Below are 18,237 nucleotides of genomic sequence, written 5' to 3'. Positions count from 1 at the left end.
ATACTCACCACAGTGAAAAAAAAAAATCAAATCAAATAAAACACTGACATTTCAATATGAAATGAAAGAGCAATATCAAAAAACACAAATTGTATTTTATTCAGTGACCAACTGTTGTTACAGAAAAATGGACCGAAGCTCAAACATCTGCAAACCAAGAGGGCAAAACAGATGGCTGTAGTCGTGTCAATCCATTTGGTACATACAGTAGTACAACATTCACTGCAAAAATCTCTCGTCACTCAGCATCATCAGGATTTTCAAACCCACTTGAATTTGCAGATTGGTGAAGGTCTGATGCCAGTGTCAAAGTACGATTATGCTTCCTTGGGATGGAGTCGTTTTGGTAATTTAAACATTACTGTTAATCCTGCCCAAATAACAGTAATATATGCATCAATCATCTGGCTTACTGTGAGTTGCTCAGGAACCAGATGCAATCATTTTTGATGGCCTTGCCAACTAAACCTGCAAGACTTTGTATTGCATTTATTCCATGCCTCTGAGATGCAGATACAGTACAACAGCAGTGCATTGTAGACAGACAGGAAATCAGCAGTTTATAGTAGAAAACAATCGCAGAGGTAAGGACCCATTCATATTCGCAAAATACTCCCCAATTCACATCAACATGATACAAAGACATACTGCAATGCATAAATGAACATTTCAAATTTACTTATGCACAGGTTTAACTTTTTTATCTTTTTTTTTTTTAAAGAAGGAAACAAAAAAGAAAAACCAAAACAAACAAACAAACAAAAAAAAAAAACAGGAGGGGGAAGGAATATTTGCTATCAAAAAATGTACAAGCTTCAACAGCCAGGTTATCCACCCTCCCCATCTCCACTATATCTCTAAGTAACTAACCGCCCTTGTCCTGTCGTGTACTCATCACCCTCTTACACTTTCCTCTCGAAAGAAATGCAAATGGACCATTTGCCGAGTCTTGGGGAAGGACAGCCATTGTATGGTTAGAGGGCAGGCACCTTACGCAGGTAGACTCAGCTTTTTTCCTTTTAACACTGCATACAAACACACGGCATAGGAGTAAAAATCAAACCACGTTAGTTGCATTGTTCTGTTTGCCCTGAATGTTCAAATTGTCCATGGCAGTTTTTGAAACACAAACAGAAGCTTTGCAACATGCTCAACAAAGCAAACGGGATGAGAAACACAACAATGTGTGCCATCAAGAATCCATTGCACAGTCTGCACATACAGTGCCCTCCATAAGTATTGGAACAGTGAAGTCAAATTTGTTATTATTGCTATATACTCAAGAAATTTGGTTTTGAGATCAAAAGATGACTACGAGGCAAGAGTACAAAAGGTCAGATTTATTTCTTGGTATTTCTGGGCATACATGTTTTACCATTGTAGATCAACAGCACTTTTTATGTTCAGTTCCCCCATTTTAGGTAAACATAAGTATTGGAACAGATTAACTTAAAGTAAATTAAAGTAGTATAATAGTTAACACTTGGTTGCTTATCCGTTGCATGCAATAACTGTATCGGGCCTGTAACCCACTGATATCACCACACTCTTGGTATCTTCCTTTGAGATGCTTTGTCAAACCTTTACTGCAGCCATTTTCAGTTGTTTGTTTTGGGGGGTTTCTGACTTGGTCTCCTCTTCAGCAAGTGAAATGCATACTCCATTTGATTTAAATTAGGAGATTGACTTGACCAGTCTAAAACCTTCCACTTTCTTCCCCTGATGAACTCCTCAGTTGCGTTGGCAATGTGTTTTGAGTCATTGTCTTGCTGCATGGTGAAGCGCCACCCAATGAGTTTCAAGGTATTTTCTTGTACATAGGCAGACAAAAGTGCACTTCCAAATTCATTCTGTTGCTGCCATCATTAGTAACATCATCAATACAGATGAGTGAGCCAGTTCCAGAGGCAGCCATGCAAGCCAAAGCCATGAAACTACATCCACCATGCTTCACAGATGAGGTCGTATGCTGTGGATCATATGCAGTTCCTTCCTTTCTTCACACTTTTGCCTTTCCATCGTTTTGCTAACGGTTTATCTTGTTCTCCTTTGTCCATAACACTACTGGCTCACCTCTGTACTTCTTGGTAAATTCTAATTGGGCCTTTCTATTTTGGTGCTGATTTGAGGTTTTCATCTTGTGATGTAGCCTTTGAAATTCTACTGTCGAAGTCTTCTGTGAAAGGTACATCGTGATAGTTTCACCCCAACACTTTGGAGGTTGTTGGTGATGTCACTGACAGTTGTTTTAGGGTTTTTCTTCACATCTGATTTTTGTGTAATCAACTGCAGTTGTTTTCCTTGGCCGACCTGGACGTTGTCTGTTGCTTAGTGCAATAGCGGCTTCTTTCTTTTTCAAGATACTCCAAATTGTTGTATTCGCGATGCCAAATTTTTGTGCTATGGTTCTAAGTGAATTCTTCTGTTCTTTCAGCTTCCAAACTGCTTGCTTTTCTTTCATAGACAGTTCTCTGGTCTTCATGTTGGTTTAGCCTACCGACTCCAAAGGAGGACTCAACACAAAAGCAAAGGCTAAAACCAGGATGAGACATTCACTGCTCTTTTACAGTAAGTGTGAACAATCAATGCAATAAGAAACACCTGAACAATGATAAACACCTGTCAGTCATTTGTTCCAATACTTATTATACTTAATGAAAATGGGGAGGGGGACTGAACGTAAAAAATGCTATTGATCTACAATGGTGAAACATATATGCATAGAAATACCAAGAAATAAAAGCTGACATTCTGTACTCTTGCCTCATATTCCTCTTTTTATCTTAAATCCAAATTTCTTGAGTATATAGCAATAACAACAAATTTGACTTCACTGTTCCAATATTTATGGAGGGCACGGTATTTGCAAAAAAATACTGAACCAAACCCCGCTCTGTCATACGAGAGAGAGGAGAGGAGGAGAGGAGAGAGAGACAGACACCGAGACAGACACCAATCACGTCAAACCTACTGGGCCAATTGCCACCAAACTTAACACATGGACCAAGTTCGACCTCCTGTTGAACATGGGCTACTTGGGTTTTTTATGACCATTAATAATGCTGCTTATCACTCAATGAAATTATGTTTTGCCAGTTTGCGGGCGTGCCCTCGACATATCCAGCTCTCATTGGTTTGAACTGGCATATTACATTAAGCCTCAGGTCATTTCGTCCTGCCGAACCCTAATCCAAGCTTCCCGTAACTTTAGTTATTGTTATTACAATTCCCTTAGTATAATTTATGCATAATAATTTGCTATCTTGATACATAACTACTCTTAACTTAACAAAAGTAAATATGGGGAAACGTTTTAACAAGTGGGTCGAGCGAATACGAGTACAGTGCTGTGCAGCTAGTGAAACTGTACAACATGGTTATTAATGTTTGTTTGTGTTCATAGCGCAAACGATTTGAGGTTATGATGCATAAATTATATTGAGGGAATTATAGTAATAATGGCTGGACTTATCAAAAGTTCAGATTAGTTACGTTACTTTGTAGTTATGTTCTTTTCAAGAGTTTCCTTTATGTATTGAACAATTGTATGGGCAATTAATTTTGACTGCAAACTGCTGGGGTGTTTGTGTTCGGGTGGAAAGGCTCTGAGCCCTGTTCACCACCCCTCAGGATTGTGGAGTGTGGGTTTCAAAGGTTGTTGATCTGGTCCAACCGTGCCACCCTCCCAGGCCGAGCCACTTCCCCCACCCCTACATTGGTGCTTCTCCTGCCATCCCACCCAGGTGGTTCTCCTGCACCCCCCACCCCCAGCCCACCAGCTCTCCTGCCCCCCCCCCACGCCACCAGCTCTCCTGCCATCCCTGGGTCCTCCAATTCTTTTACCCACCAGGCCCTCAAACTCTCCAACACACCACCCTCCCCCCTCTCAATTTTTCTCCCGAGCAACTCCAGACTTAAAAGGATGATATCCCTGCTCGTAACAAATAACAAAAAAATATAAAAAAGCTTTTCTTTGACTTCAGTTGAACTTCGACCTGATCTGTGACCCAAGACTACCCTCAAACCAATGGGCAGGAATGTATTGGAGTTTTGTCAGCACCTAGTGACCTGGAAGTGATGCAAGTGATCACTGAAATTTTTTGGCCATTTTGCATACAGTGGCCTGCAAAAGTATTCACTCCCTCCAAAGTTTTCACATTTGATGCCACCTCATTTGATTTCACTTCATGATGCTTTAAAATCAAACTTAATATATAGAATCTTCATAAACTATTCCAAAGTGAGAAAGCAAAAAACTGCAGATAAAATGTGAATAAGTCAGATTAACAGAGAAAAATCAGATGATTCTCAGTTGCATAAGTATTCAAATCTTGTGCTTAATTAAACCTAAATCACTTCAGGAGCAAATTATTTGTTTGAAAGCACAGGTTTAACATCAAAGTAAGTGCAATAGGTTTCACCTGTATGTAATCAGTGGTTTCACTTACAAGTTAAGCTCCCCCACTCATCAAAGGAGTTTTAAGGTGCAACTCACTTGGTCAACCAACAAGGCAAACATGAAGACCAAGGAGCTTTCCAAAGAAGTCAGACATAAAGTGAGGGAGAAGCACCGTTCAGGAGAGGGTTATAAGAAGATTTCAAAATCACTCATTATCCCTTCATAAGTACGGTGAAATCCATCATTAAGAAGTGGAAGACGTGTCATACCACCTAGACTCCACCCAGATCAGGTCACCGATCCAAACTCAGCAGGAAACTGGTTCAGGATGTCACTGTAAGTCCAACAATGACTGAAAGATCTGCAAGGCTCTTTGTCCGAGATGGGGGTCAGTGATCATCAATCAACAATAGCCCGTTCCCTTCACAAAACTGGCCTCGATGGACAGGTGGCAAGAAAGAAGCCATGACTGCAAAAATACGTATCTAAAAGCTTGAATGGAGTTTGCAAAAAAGCATGTTAATGATACTGCAGACATGTGGAGAAAAGTTTTGTGGTCAGACGAGACAAAAATTGAACTTTTTGGACTAAATTCAAAATGTTATATCAGGTGCAAGCCTCACACTGCACATCACCCAGTCAACACCATCCTTACTACCAAGCATGGTAGTGGCAGCATCATGTTATGGGAACGCTTTTCATCAGCAGAGATTGGCAAGCTTGTTATGATGGAAAGGACAATGGATGGTGCAACATAGAGGAAAATCCTTGATGAAAACCTGCTTGAGTCAGCCATGAATCTGAACCTGGGTAGGATATTCACAGATTCAGCAGGACAGTGATCCTAAGCACGAAGCTAAAGTCACACTGGAGTGGCTGAATAATAATTAAATAAATGTTCTTGAGTGGCTCAGTCAAAGTCCTGACTTGAACCCAATTTAACATTTATGGCGAGACTTGAAGATTGCAGTCCATCGAGGATCCCCATCAAACTTGGCAGAACTAGAGCAATTTTCACGTGAAGAATGGGCAAATATTTCACTATCTCACTGTACAAAGCTGGTAGAAACCTACCCAGAAACACTCATAGCAGTTATTGCTGCAAAAGTGCTTCCACCACGTAATGACCTAAGGAGCTGAATACTTTTACAACCAGTGAATTTTGATTTTCACGTGTTTTTTTTGCAGGTATTCCTGACATGTAACATCCTGCAACTATAATAGTGTTTAGTTTGATCTCTTCAGTTATGAATATAAAAGTTCATTTGGAAAAATAATCTGCATAGTTCGTAATCCTCACAAATAATTCACGGACCGGTGTTTGTGGGTTTGTTTGTTGCGCTACTCCTCCTCCTCCTCCTCCAGTTCTGACCCAATTACATCCAGACTTGCTAAAGAAGATCAGCATGACCCCAATTAATGTATAGAGGTGTTTTTATCTTTGCCAGTGGTCTCGGAGGGGTGAGGGAGGGGAGACGCAAATGCTCCATGTAAATGTGTGTCGTGTAACGCCACTTCCAGGTGGGGGTCAATCAATATTACAAGTCTCCACCATTTACAGGATAGTATTGCTGTCCCCATCTTTTCCAGTGCAGTGAGGTGTTTTGATTTATAAGCAGTAGGTATATTTTTGCTTCATGCATGTGAGCCGGGTTTAAAAAAAAACAAAAAAAAACTGTTTTTGCCTATAGAGAGTTTACTGTGTTACCTTTACACCGCCCAAATAAAGGCATGCATCAGAAGAACGTGTTGCATGCTTGGACAAGATCACCCGTAGTGCAGGTACTCTGCTAGTTAGTATGCAATTATTCCAAAGGAATCCCTCTTGCAATGGTGCTCGCCCTTAAACCTGTACAGTGTACAGTTAAAACAAAGCACTACATGGAAGTAGCTTTTTACATTTTGATTTGTACCTTTGCAGGTCATAAATGCATTTGACTGGTTTCATTTGTCCTGCCAATCAGCTGATCAGGTCAGTGAATTCTGATAATCTTAAAGGGGAACCCAAATGCAATTTTTTTTTTCTTCTGAAAACCAACGAAAATCATTAATCATGGTCTAATATGAAGGGAAAAAAAAATTTGAAATATTTTTGCCAATCACAAAGTGTCGAAAAAAGCCCTCGTGTGTCGATTTTCTATTTTCGCCAGTGACGTCATACTTTGAACCAACCTTGATCCAAATAGCGGCCTACATAGAGAAAGTGTATTTTCAGCTCGGATTCCGATAATGATACCATTTCGAGCCTTATGCGAGCGATTCAGACAAACATGGCGACAATGGAAGTGTTCGTGAAGATGAAAAACGACAGTCAAATGTTCACTGCAGATTGGTAGGTTTTGTTTTTTTCCATCCAATTGACAGTTTATAAGGGATTTTGTATAAATTAATAAATCAGTTATATTACTCCAGCAGAAACACGGCATGGTACGATACGGACATACTCAGTCACTGCTGACAAATACTTTGTCCCATCGTCGCAAGCTGACCAGGTGTCTTGTATATTATGGGATAGTCCCGTTTCATCCTTTCCCGGTACGCCATTTGTGTCGGTGTTCGTGTCCATGCCGCGTCCCACTGTCATACATGCATTCAAACATATCAATAAAATAAATAAATGCAATTCTATATCTGCCTGTCTGAGCAGGATATCTCAAAGGGTTATGGATGGATTCAGACAGAACTTCGTGGACATGTTTGGTGTGTGTGGCAAGGACAAATTGATTAGATTTTGGTGAAGATCCAGATCCGGATACAAGAATATATATATTTTTCAGCGATTCTTCACCACTGAGAGATGGGGCCAAAAATTATATATAGCACGATATTTCAAAATGTTGTGGACGGATTCAGATGAAATTTGGTAATTTGGTGGACAGGTTGGGTGTGTGACAAGGCCGAATCGATATGATTTTGGTGAAGAACCGGATCCAGATAATCAGTGGGATACAAAATGTGAACTGTTCAGGCTGGCAGAGGTATGTGCTCTACCGAGTGCCGTTCTAGTTGGAAATTGTATTCCCAAAAGCAATGGCTCACAAAAGTGAGCATTTAACAATGGAGTGTCTTGTAGCGGTATATGGATTACAGTAGATCTGAGAATGAACGCTCTAAATTAAAGTAGATCTGCATGTACTCAAGCATTCACACAGATGCTTGAGAACATGCAATGCAAATAAAACAATCCTGCACAGGCAACAGGACTAAGGAGGCCCAGTAATTAAACACGTGTTGGGGTGGTGAGGGGGTGGTTGTCCATTATTTGATAACATGTTCAACCTTGTCAAAGGTAAGTTATACAAAATTCTCGTCAAATACAAACTTATTTTGAGCATCGTACATTCGATTGTTCAGAGAATACAGCACTAGCACCCATTCAGGAAATTTGGTGGCCCAAAGCAAAGCTGTTCAAAACTAAACAAGATACATTTATTGATTTTAATCCAATGAAACAAGTTCTCAACAATAATTTTTCTTCTGCTTCTTTAATCGCCACAATTATTCCCACGTTCTTGTGGGGTTCACCTGGGAAAGCTTGGCCCAAGTCTTTCATGAACTGGCTGGCCAAGCCTGACGTTTGATGAAGGTTGGGGTCGGAATTTGGAACTTGTTCAGGGTGCCGGCGATAGCTCGCCTACTCTTTACGAAGGACACTGTGGGATCTTTAACAGCCACCAACTAATGCCGCCAGATGGGACACCCAGTGTAACGTCAATCTGAGGGATGGTACACACATTGATGAATCACCCTGCCTGTGAAACACCAGAATGAGAGTTAATAGCTCAGTCGGGATTCAAACAAGCAAGTTATCAACACTCGTATGCAAAAACAAATGATTCATTAAATGGCAAAAAAATCCAGTTAAGGCAGTTTCCACACGAAGGGCATCTCACCTTTGGTGATGTACAAATAAAAGAAGTCACAGTACAGGATTGTCTGTACTAAGCCAGCAACGATGGCAATGAGGTCGAAGAAGCCTTCGGCAAAGAAACGCCATATCCAATTCATGAGATACAGCGCCCGGTAAAGACCCAGGGCGAAAAGGTAATGACTTGTGATCGTTTCAGCCTCACCAGTCTTGCTCACCATGAACAGCTGTGGCAGAATTGCCACAGACTCCAAGTAGATGGAAAAAGTCCACAAGATCTACAGACACAGAAAGGGCAATCATAAATGGCCAATAATATAAGAGATTCAAATACCCACTAGTGTTTTCTGGGATAAATTTACCAAGTCACACCTGTAGGATCACACCTGCAAAACATAGTTTTGCTTAGTGGCTTAAAGTATGCAAAACTCAAAGATAATGCATTTTCACAAGTAATCAAAGACCTCAAATAAGAAAATAAAAAGGGTAAAAGTGCTGCTCACCTCCAAAGGAGCGAAATCATGGTTAACAAGAAGTGACAACGCTGCAATCGGGATGACAAGAAACTCCATGCGGAATGTGTCATGGTTACTGTCATATGTTGCCTTGAATTTTGCGTAGATCATCCAAACTGTGGCATACGAACAGCCAATGTAGATCACCTGAGAGCAACGACAGACACATGTCATTTTAATTTTTTTTTTTTTAATTGAAGCAAACAACTGAACCCCACACATGGACGTGCACGCATTCCTCTCGAACATTTCACCTTCATTGTCGTGTTGTAAAATGAGATGAAGGTCGTTAGCAGGTCCAAGTAGCGAGTTGTGAACACCAAGGCAAACAGAATTTGGCTTTTGCCAGATATTCCTGCAACATATACACAGGAAGATCAATCAGTACTCACACACACACACACACACACACACACACACACACACACACACACACACACACACACACACACACACACACACACACACACACACACACACACACGTCATCATTGTCCCCCTTCCTCCCCCAGGTTAATACTGCGAAATATTCAGCACAGGCACTGTACAAAATAAATTAATCTCAAACAAATGATGACAAACTTCAATAACTTAAAAAAACAACAACTACAAAACCCAAAGAAAGACCACACTGATGTTTTTACACAGACCACACTGATGGAAAACCATTTGGTTTACTGCAATGCAATATCATCACGTGTTTTATTAGAGTCAATGTTGAAGTGTCACCCAATAAGTCAGTCCAGTGCCTCAAGGGTGATCCAGCTGAACACCATCTTTAATAACGACTTCTGAGTATCTATAACCTCCCGACACCCCCATAATTCCAGGTAAACAACACACACACACACACACACACACACACACACACACACACACACACACACACCCATTGTCAAACACACCACACGCAACACACACACAGACTCATCCATAGTCAAACACACCACGCACAACTCGCTCACACACACACAGACTGGCACACTCACTCACATTCACACACACACACACACACACACACACACACACACACACACACTCTCTCTCTCTCTCTCACTCATCCATTGTCAAACACACCACACACAACACACTCTCACTCATACATTCTCACACACCACACACAACAAACACACAACACACTCTCACTCATACACAAACACACACACACACACACACACACACATACACACACACATCCATTGTCAAACAAACCACACACAACACACTCTCACCAATACATTCACACACACACAACACACTCTCACTCATACATTCACACACACACACATCACACACCACACTCACTCATACATTCAGACACCACACTCACTCAGACATTCACACACCACACACACATTCACACACACATTCACACACTCACATATTCACACACCACACTCCACACACACTCCCTCATACATTCACACTCCACACACACTCCCTCATACATTCACACTCCACACACACTCCCTCATACATTCACACTCCACACACACTCCCTCATACATTCACACACACTCCCTCATACATTCACACATACATTCACACACCACACTCACTCATACATTCACACATACATTCACACACCACACTCACTCATACATTCACTCATACATTCACACACCACACTCACTCATACATTCACTCATACATTCACACACCACACTCACTCATACATTCACACACCACACTCACACAAATACATTCACACACCACATTCACACACCACACTCATACATTCACACACCACACTCACTCATACATTCACACACCACACTCACTCATACATTCACACACCACACTCACTCATACATTCACTCATACATTCACACATATACATTCACTCATACATTCACACACCACACTCACTCATACATTCACACACCACATTCACTCATACATTCACACACCACATTCACTCATACATTCACACACCACACTCACTCATACATTCACACACCACACTCACTCATACATTCACACATACATTCACACACCACACACACATTCACACACACACATTCACACACTCACATATTCACACACCACACTCACACACACTCCCTCATACATTCACACACCACACTCACACACTCCCTCATACATTCACACTCCACACACACTCCCTCATACATTCACACACCACACTCACACACACTCCCTCATACATTCACACTCCACACTCACACACACTCCCTCATACATTCACACTCCACACACACTCCCTCATACATTCACACTCCACACACACTCCCTCATACATTCACACTCCACACACACTCCCTCATACATTCACACTCCCTCATTCATTCACACATACATTCACACACCACACTCACTCATACATTCACACACCACACTCACTCATACATTCACACATATACATTCACTCATACATTCACACACCACACTCACTCATACATTCACACACCACACTCACTCATACATTCACACACCACACTCACTCATACATTCACTCATACATTCACACATATACATTCACTCATACATTCACACACATACATTCACTCATACATTCACACACCACACTCACTCATACATTCACACACCACACTCACTCATACATTCACACACATACATTCACACACATACATTCACTCATACATACATTCACTCATACATTCACACACCACACTCACTCATACATACATTCACTCATACATTCACACGCCACACTCACTCATACATTCACTCATACATTCACACACCACACTCACTCATACATTCACACACTCCCTCACACACACATTCACACACCACACACCACACTCACACACACATTCACACACCACACTCACTCAAACATTCACAAACCACACTCACTCAAACATTCACACACCACACTCACTCAAACATTCACACACCACACTCACTCGTACATTCACACACCACACTCACTCATACAATCACACACCACACTCACTCATACATTCACTCATACATTCACAGACCACACATACATTCACACACCACACTCACTCATACATTCACACATACATTCACACACCACACTCACTCATACATTCACACACCACACTCACCCACCACACTCATACATTCACACATACATTCACACACCACACTCACTCATACATTCACACACCACACTCACACATATACATTCACTCATACATTCACACACCACACTCACTCATACATTCACTCATACATTCACACACCACACTCACTCATACATTCACTCATACATTCACACCACACTCACTCATACATTCACACATACATTCACACACCACACTCACTCATTCACACACTCCCTCACACACACACATTCACACACCACACACCACACACACACACATTCACACACCACACACATTCACACACCACACTCACACACATTCACATACCACACTCACTCAAACATTCACACACCACACTCACTCATACATTCACACACCACACTCACTCATACATTCACACACCACACTCACTCACACATTCACTCATACATTCACACACCACACACACACATACATTCACATACCACACTCACTCATACATTCACTCATACATTCGCACACATACATTCACACACTCCCTCATACATTCACACACCACACTCACATTCACACACACATTCACACACCACACACTCAAACATTCACACACCACACTCACTCATACATTCACACACCACACTCTCATACATTCACACACCACACTCACTCATACATTCACACACCACACTCACTCATACATTCACACATACATTCACACACCACACTCACTCATACATTCACACATACATTCACACACCACACTCACTCATACATTCACTCATACATTCACACACCACACACATTCACACACCACACACACACATATTCACACACCACACTCACATTCACACACCACACTCACTCATACACTCACACACCACACTCACTCATACATTCACATACCACACTCACTCATACATTCACACACCCCACTCACTCATACATTCACACACCACACTCACTCATACATTCACACATTCGCACACCACACTCTCACATACATACATTCTCACAGCACACTCACTCATACATTCACACACCACACTCACTCATACATTCACACACCACACTCACTCATACATTCACATACCACACTCACTCATACATTCACACATACATTCACACCCCACACTCACACACACATTCACATTCACACACCACACTCACACACACACAAACATAAACATTCACACACCACACTCACGCATACATTCACACACCACACTCACTCACACATACATTCACACACCACACTCACACATACATTCACACACCACACTCACACACACATTCACACACCACACTCACACACATTCACACAAACATTCACACACCACACTCACTCATACATTCACACACCACACTCACTCATACATTCACACACCACACTCACTCATACATTCACACACCACACTCACGCATACATTCACACACCACACTCACGCATACATTCACACACCACACTCACGCATACATGCGCACACCACACTCACGCATACATTCACACACCACACTCACGCATACATTCACACACCACACTCACGCATACATTCACACACCACACTCACTCATACATTCACACACCACACTCACGCATACATTCACACACCACACGCACACGCATACATTCACACACCACACTCACTCATACATTCACATACCACACTCACTCATACATTCACACATTCACACTCACACATACATTCACATACCACACGCATACATTCACACACCACACACACACATTCACACACCACACTCACGCATACATTCACACACTACACTCACGCATACATTCACACACTACACTCACACACCACACTCACACATACATTCACACACCACACTCACTCATACATTCACACACTACACTCACGCATACATTCACACACTACACTCACGCATACATTCACACACTGCACTCACGCATACATTCACACACCACACTCACTCATACATTCACACACCACACTCACACATACATTCACACACCACACTCACGCATACATTCACACACCACACGCACACGCATACATTCAGACACCACACTCACTCATAGATTCACATGCCACACTCACTCATACATTCACACATTCACACTCACACATACATTCACATACCACACGCATACATTCACACACCACACACACACACATTCACACACCACACTCACGCATACATTCACACACTACATTCACACACTACACTCACGCATACATTCACACACTACACTCACACACCACACTCACGCATACATTCACACACCACACTCACTCATACATTCACACACTACACTCACGCATACATTCACACACTACACTCACGCATACATTCACACACCACACTCACGCATACATTCACACACCACACTCACTCATACATTCACACACCACACTCACTCATACATTCACACACCACACTCACTCATACATTCACACACCACACTCACTCAAACATTCACACACCACACTCACTCAAACATTCACACACCACACTCACTCATACATTCACTCATACATTCACAGACCACACATTCATTCACTCTCCACACTCACTCATACGTTCACGCATACATTCACACACCACACTCACTCATACATTCACACACCACACTCACACACCACACTCATACATTCACACATACATTCACACACCACACTCACTCATACATTCACACACCACACTCACACATATACATTCACTCATACATTCACACACCACACTCACTCATACATTCACTCATACATTCACACACCACACTCACTCATACATTCACTCATACATTCACACACCACACTCACTCATACATTCACACATACATTCACACACCACACTCACTCATTCACACACTCCCTCACACACACACATTCACACACCACACACATTCACACACCACACTCACACACATTCACATACCACACTCACTCAAACATTCACACACCACACTCACTCATACATTCACACACCACACTCACTCATACATTCACACACCACACTCACTCATACATTCACACACCACACTCACTCATACATTCACACACCACGCTCGCTCACCCATTCCCCCACCACACTCACTCATACAATCACTCATACAATCACACACCACACTCCCACCCATCCATTCACATACCACACTCACTCATACATTCACACACTCCCTCATACATTCACACACCACACTCACACACATTCACACACCACACTCACATTCACACACACATTCACACACACATTCACACACCACACTCACTCAAACATTCACACACCACACTCACTCAAACATTCACACACCACACTCACTCATACATTCACACACCACCCTCTCATACATTCACACACCACAGTCACTCATACATTCACACACCACACTCACTCATACATTCACACATACATTCACACACCACACTCACTCATACATTCACACATATACATTCACTCATACATTCACACACCACACTCACTCATACATTCACTCATACATTCACACACCACACACCACTCACATTCACACACCACACACACACATATTCACACACCACACTCACATTCACACACCACACTCACTCAAACATTCACACACCACACTCACTCATACATTCACACACCACACTCACTCAAACATTCACACACCACACTCACTCATACATTCACACACCACACTCACTCATACATTCACACACCACACTCACTCATACATTCACACATTCACACACCACACTCACACATACATACATTCACACACCACACTCACTCATACATTCACACACCACACTCACTCATACATTCACATACCACACTCACTCATACATTCACATACCACACTCACTCATACATTCACATACCACACTCACTCATACATTCACATACCACACTCACTCATACATTCACATACCACACTCACTCATACATTCACACATACATTCACACCCCACACTCACACACACATTCACATTCACACACCACACTCACACACACACAAACATAAACATTCACACACCACACTCACGCATACATTCACACACCACACTCACTCATACATTCACACATTCACACTCACACATACATTCACACATCTCACTCACACATACATTCACACACCACACTCACCCACACATTCACACACCACACTCACACACATTCACACAAACATTCACACACCACACTCACTCATACATTCACATACCACACTCACTCATACATTCACACACCACACTCACGCATACATTCACACACCACACTCACGCATACATTCACACACCACACTCACGCATACATTCACACACCACACTTACGCATACATTCACACACCACACTCACGCATACATTCACACACCACACTCACGCATACATTCACACACCACACTCACGCATACATTCACACACCACACTCACTCATACATTCACACACCACACTCACGCATACATTCACACACCACACGCACACGCATACATTCACACACCACACTCACTCATACATTCACATACCACACTCACTCATACATTCACACATTCACACTCACACATACATTCACATACCACACGCATACATTCACACACCACACACACACATTCACACACCACACTCACGCATACATTCACACACTACATTCACACACTACACTCACGCATACATTCACACACTACACTCACACACCACACTCACACACCACACTCACTCATACATTCACACACTACACTCACGCATACATTCACACACCACACTCACGCATACATTCACACACCACACTCACTCATACATTCACACATTCACACTCACACATACATTCACACACCACACTCACACATACATTCACACACCACACTCACACACACATTCACACACCACACTCACACACATTCACACAAACATTCACACACCACACTCACTCATACATTCACATACCACACTCACTCATACATTCACACACCACACCCACGCATACCTTCACACACCACACTCACGCATACATGCACACACCACACTCACGCATAAATTCACACACCACACTTACGCATACATTCACACACCACACTCACGCATACATTCACACACCACACTCACGCATACATTCACACACCACACTCACGCATACATTCACACACCACACTCACTCATACATTCACACACCACACTCACGCATACATTCACACACCACACGCACACGCATACATTCACACACCACACTCACTCATACATTCACATACCACACTCACTCATACATTCACACATTCACACTCACACATACATTCACATACCACACGCATACATTCACACACCACACACACACATTCACACACCACACTCACGCATACATTCACACACTACATTCACACACTACACTCACGCATACATTCACACACTACACTCACACACCACACTCACACACCACACTCACTCATACATTCACACACTACACTCACGCATACATTCACACACTACACTCACGCATACATTCACACACTGCACTCACGCATACATTCACACACCACACTCACTCATACATTCACACACCACACTCACACATACATTCACACACCACACTCACGCATACATTCACACACCACACGCACACGCATACATTCACACACCACACTCACTCATACATTCACATACCACACTCACTCATACATTCACACATTCACACTCACACATACATTCACACACCACACTCACTCATACATTCACACACCACACTCACTCATACATTCACACATTCACACTCACACATACATTCACACACCACACACACTCATACATTCACACACCACACACACTCATACATTCACACACCACACGCACTCATACATTCACACACCACACACACATACATTCACACATTCACACTCACACGCACATTCACACACCACACTCACACACACATAGATCAAACCCACCATTTTTCTCTGTGGAGTAGAAACCCTTTCACCACCACACAAATACCAGTTGTAACTCCACTCGATGAAAACACTCACCAGCGCATGACCGCGTCCGCCATATCTTTAGAAGCAGAATAATTATGGCCAATAAGTGCGAGACGTCCCCAGCGAGACGAAACAGGTTCATGACGCCCAATGACAATTTATCCCAGTCACAAAACACACACCACCCAAGATGGCGTCGGCGACGTGGCCGACGGACGAAGGAATGAATGAACGAACGAACGACTGAACGATAGGAAGGAAGAGCCAGCTGTTCACGTCTTGGCACATTGGACCAATCGGCACTCCGAACGGGAAATGACGTCATTATCGCTGGTGACCCCAATCCTGGGACATTACTTCACACATTCACTTTGTTAATCGCCTCACACACGAGACACACTTCATTGATTACATGTTTGCGGCGTCATCGTCGATTGTTCAATGTTTCAGGAAGAGGATCTGGTCGTATTTTAACATCGTCGTCCTGGGCTC

The 18,237-nt window shown here is 42.4% G+C and overlaps 3 protein-coding genes across 3 annotated transcripts; 2 read left to right on the top strand and 1 right to left on the bottom strand.

Annotated features, from left to right (window-relative positions):
- Positions 1-75: 75 nt before the first annotated feature.
- LOC147034723 (ER lumen protein-retaining receptor 2) lies at positions 76-17,998 on the bottom strand. Its single transcript, XM_085887833.1, has 5 exons — positions 17,797-17,998; positions 9,037-9,137; positions 8,771-8,929; positions 8,293-8,545; positions 76-1,025 (listed from the first exon to the last, which is right to left on the bottom strand). Exons 1-5 carry the CDS (start codon positions 17,885-17,887, stop codon positions 991-993), a joined length of 639 nt encoding a protein of 212 aa, XP_085743959.1. The 5' UTR covers positions 17,888-17,998; the 3' UTR covers positions 76-990.
- Positions 9,933-12,023, top strand: LOC147034725 (uncharacterized; the record flags this gene model as incomplete). The annotated part of the gene is made up of 5 exons (XM_085875105.1): positions 9,933-9,976; positions 10,132-10,392; positions 10,564-10,667; positions 11,252-11,526; positions 11,727-12,023. Coding segments are annotated over 5 exons (981 nt in total), but the record flags the coding sequence as incomplete, so codon positions are not given.
- LOC147034724 (uncharacterized) lies at positions 17,037-17,738 on the top strand (the record flags this gene model as incomplete). The annotated part of the gene is made up of 1 exon (XM_085874976.1): positions 17,037-17,738. A coding segment is annotated over one exon (702 nt), but the record flags the coding sequence as incomplete, so codon positions are not given.
- Positions 17,999-18,237: the final 239 nt, after the last annotated feature.

The sequence above is a fragment of the Eptatretus burgeri genome, chromosome 1, assembly GCF_056783735.1.
Source record: "Eptatretus burgeri isolate ZD-2024b chromosome 1, Ebu_testis_v1, whole genome shotgun sequence".
In the NCBI taxonomy this organism is placed as follows: Eukaryota; Metazoa; Chordata; class Myxini; order Myxiniformes; family Myxinidae; genus Eptatretus; species Eptatretus burgeri.
This window is presented reverse-complemented; position numbering and strand designations above follow the sequence as displayed.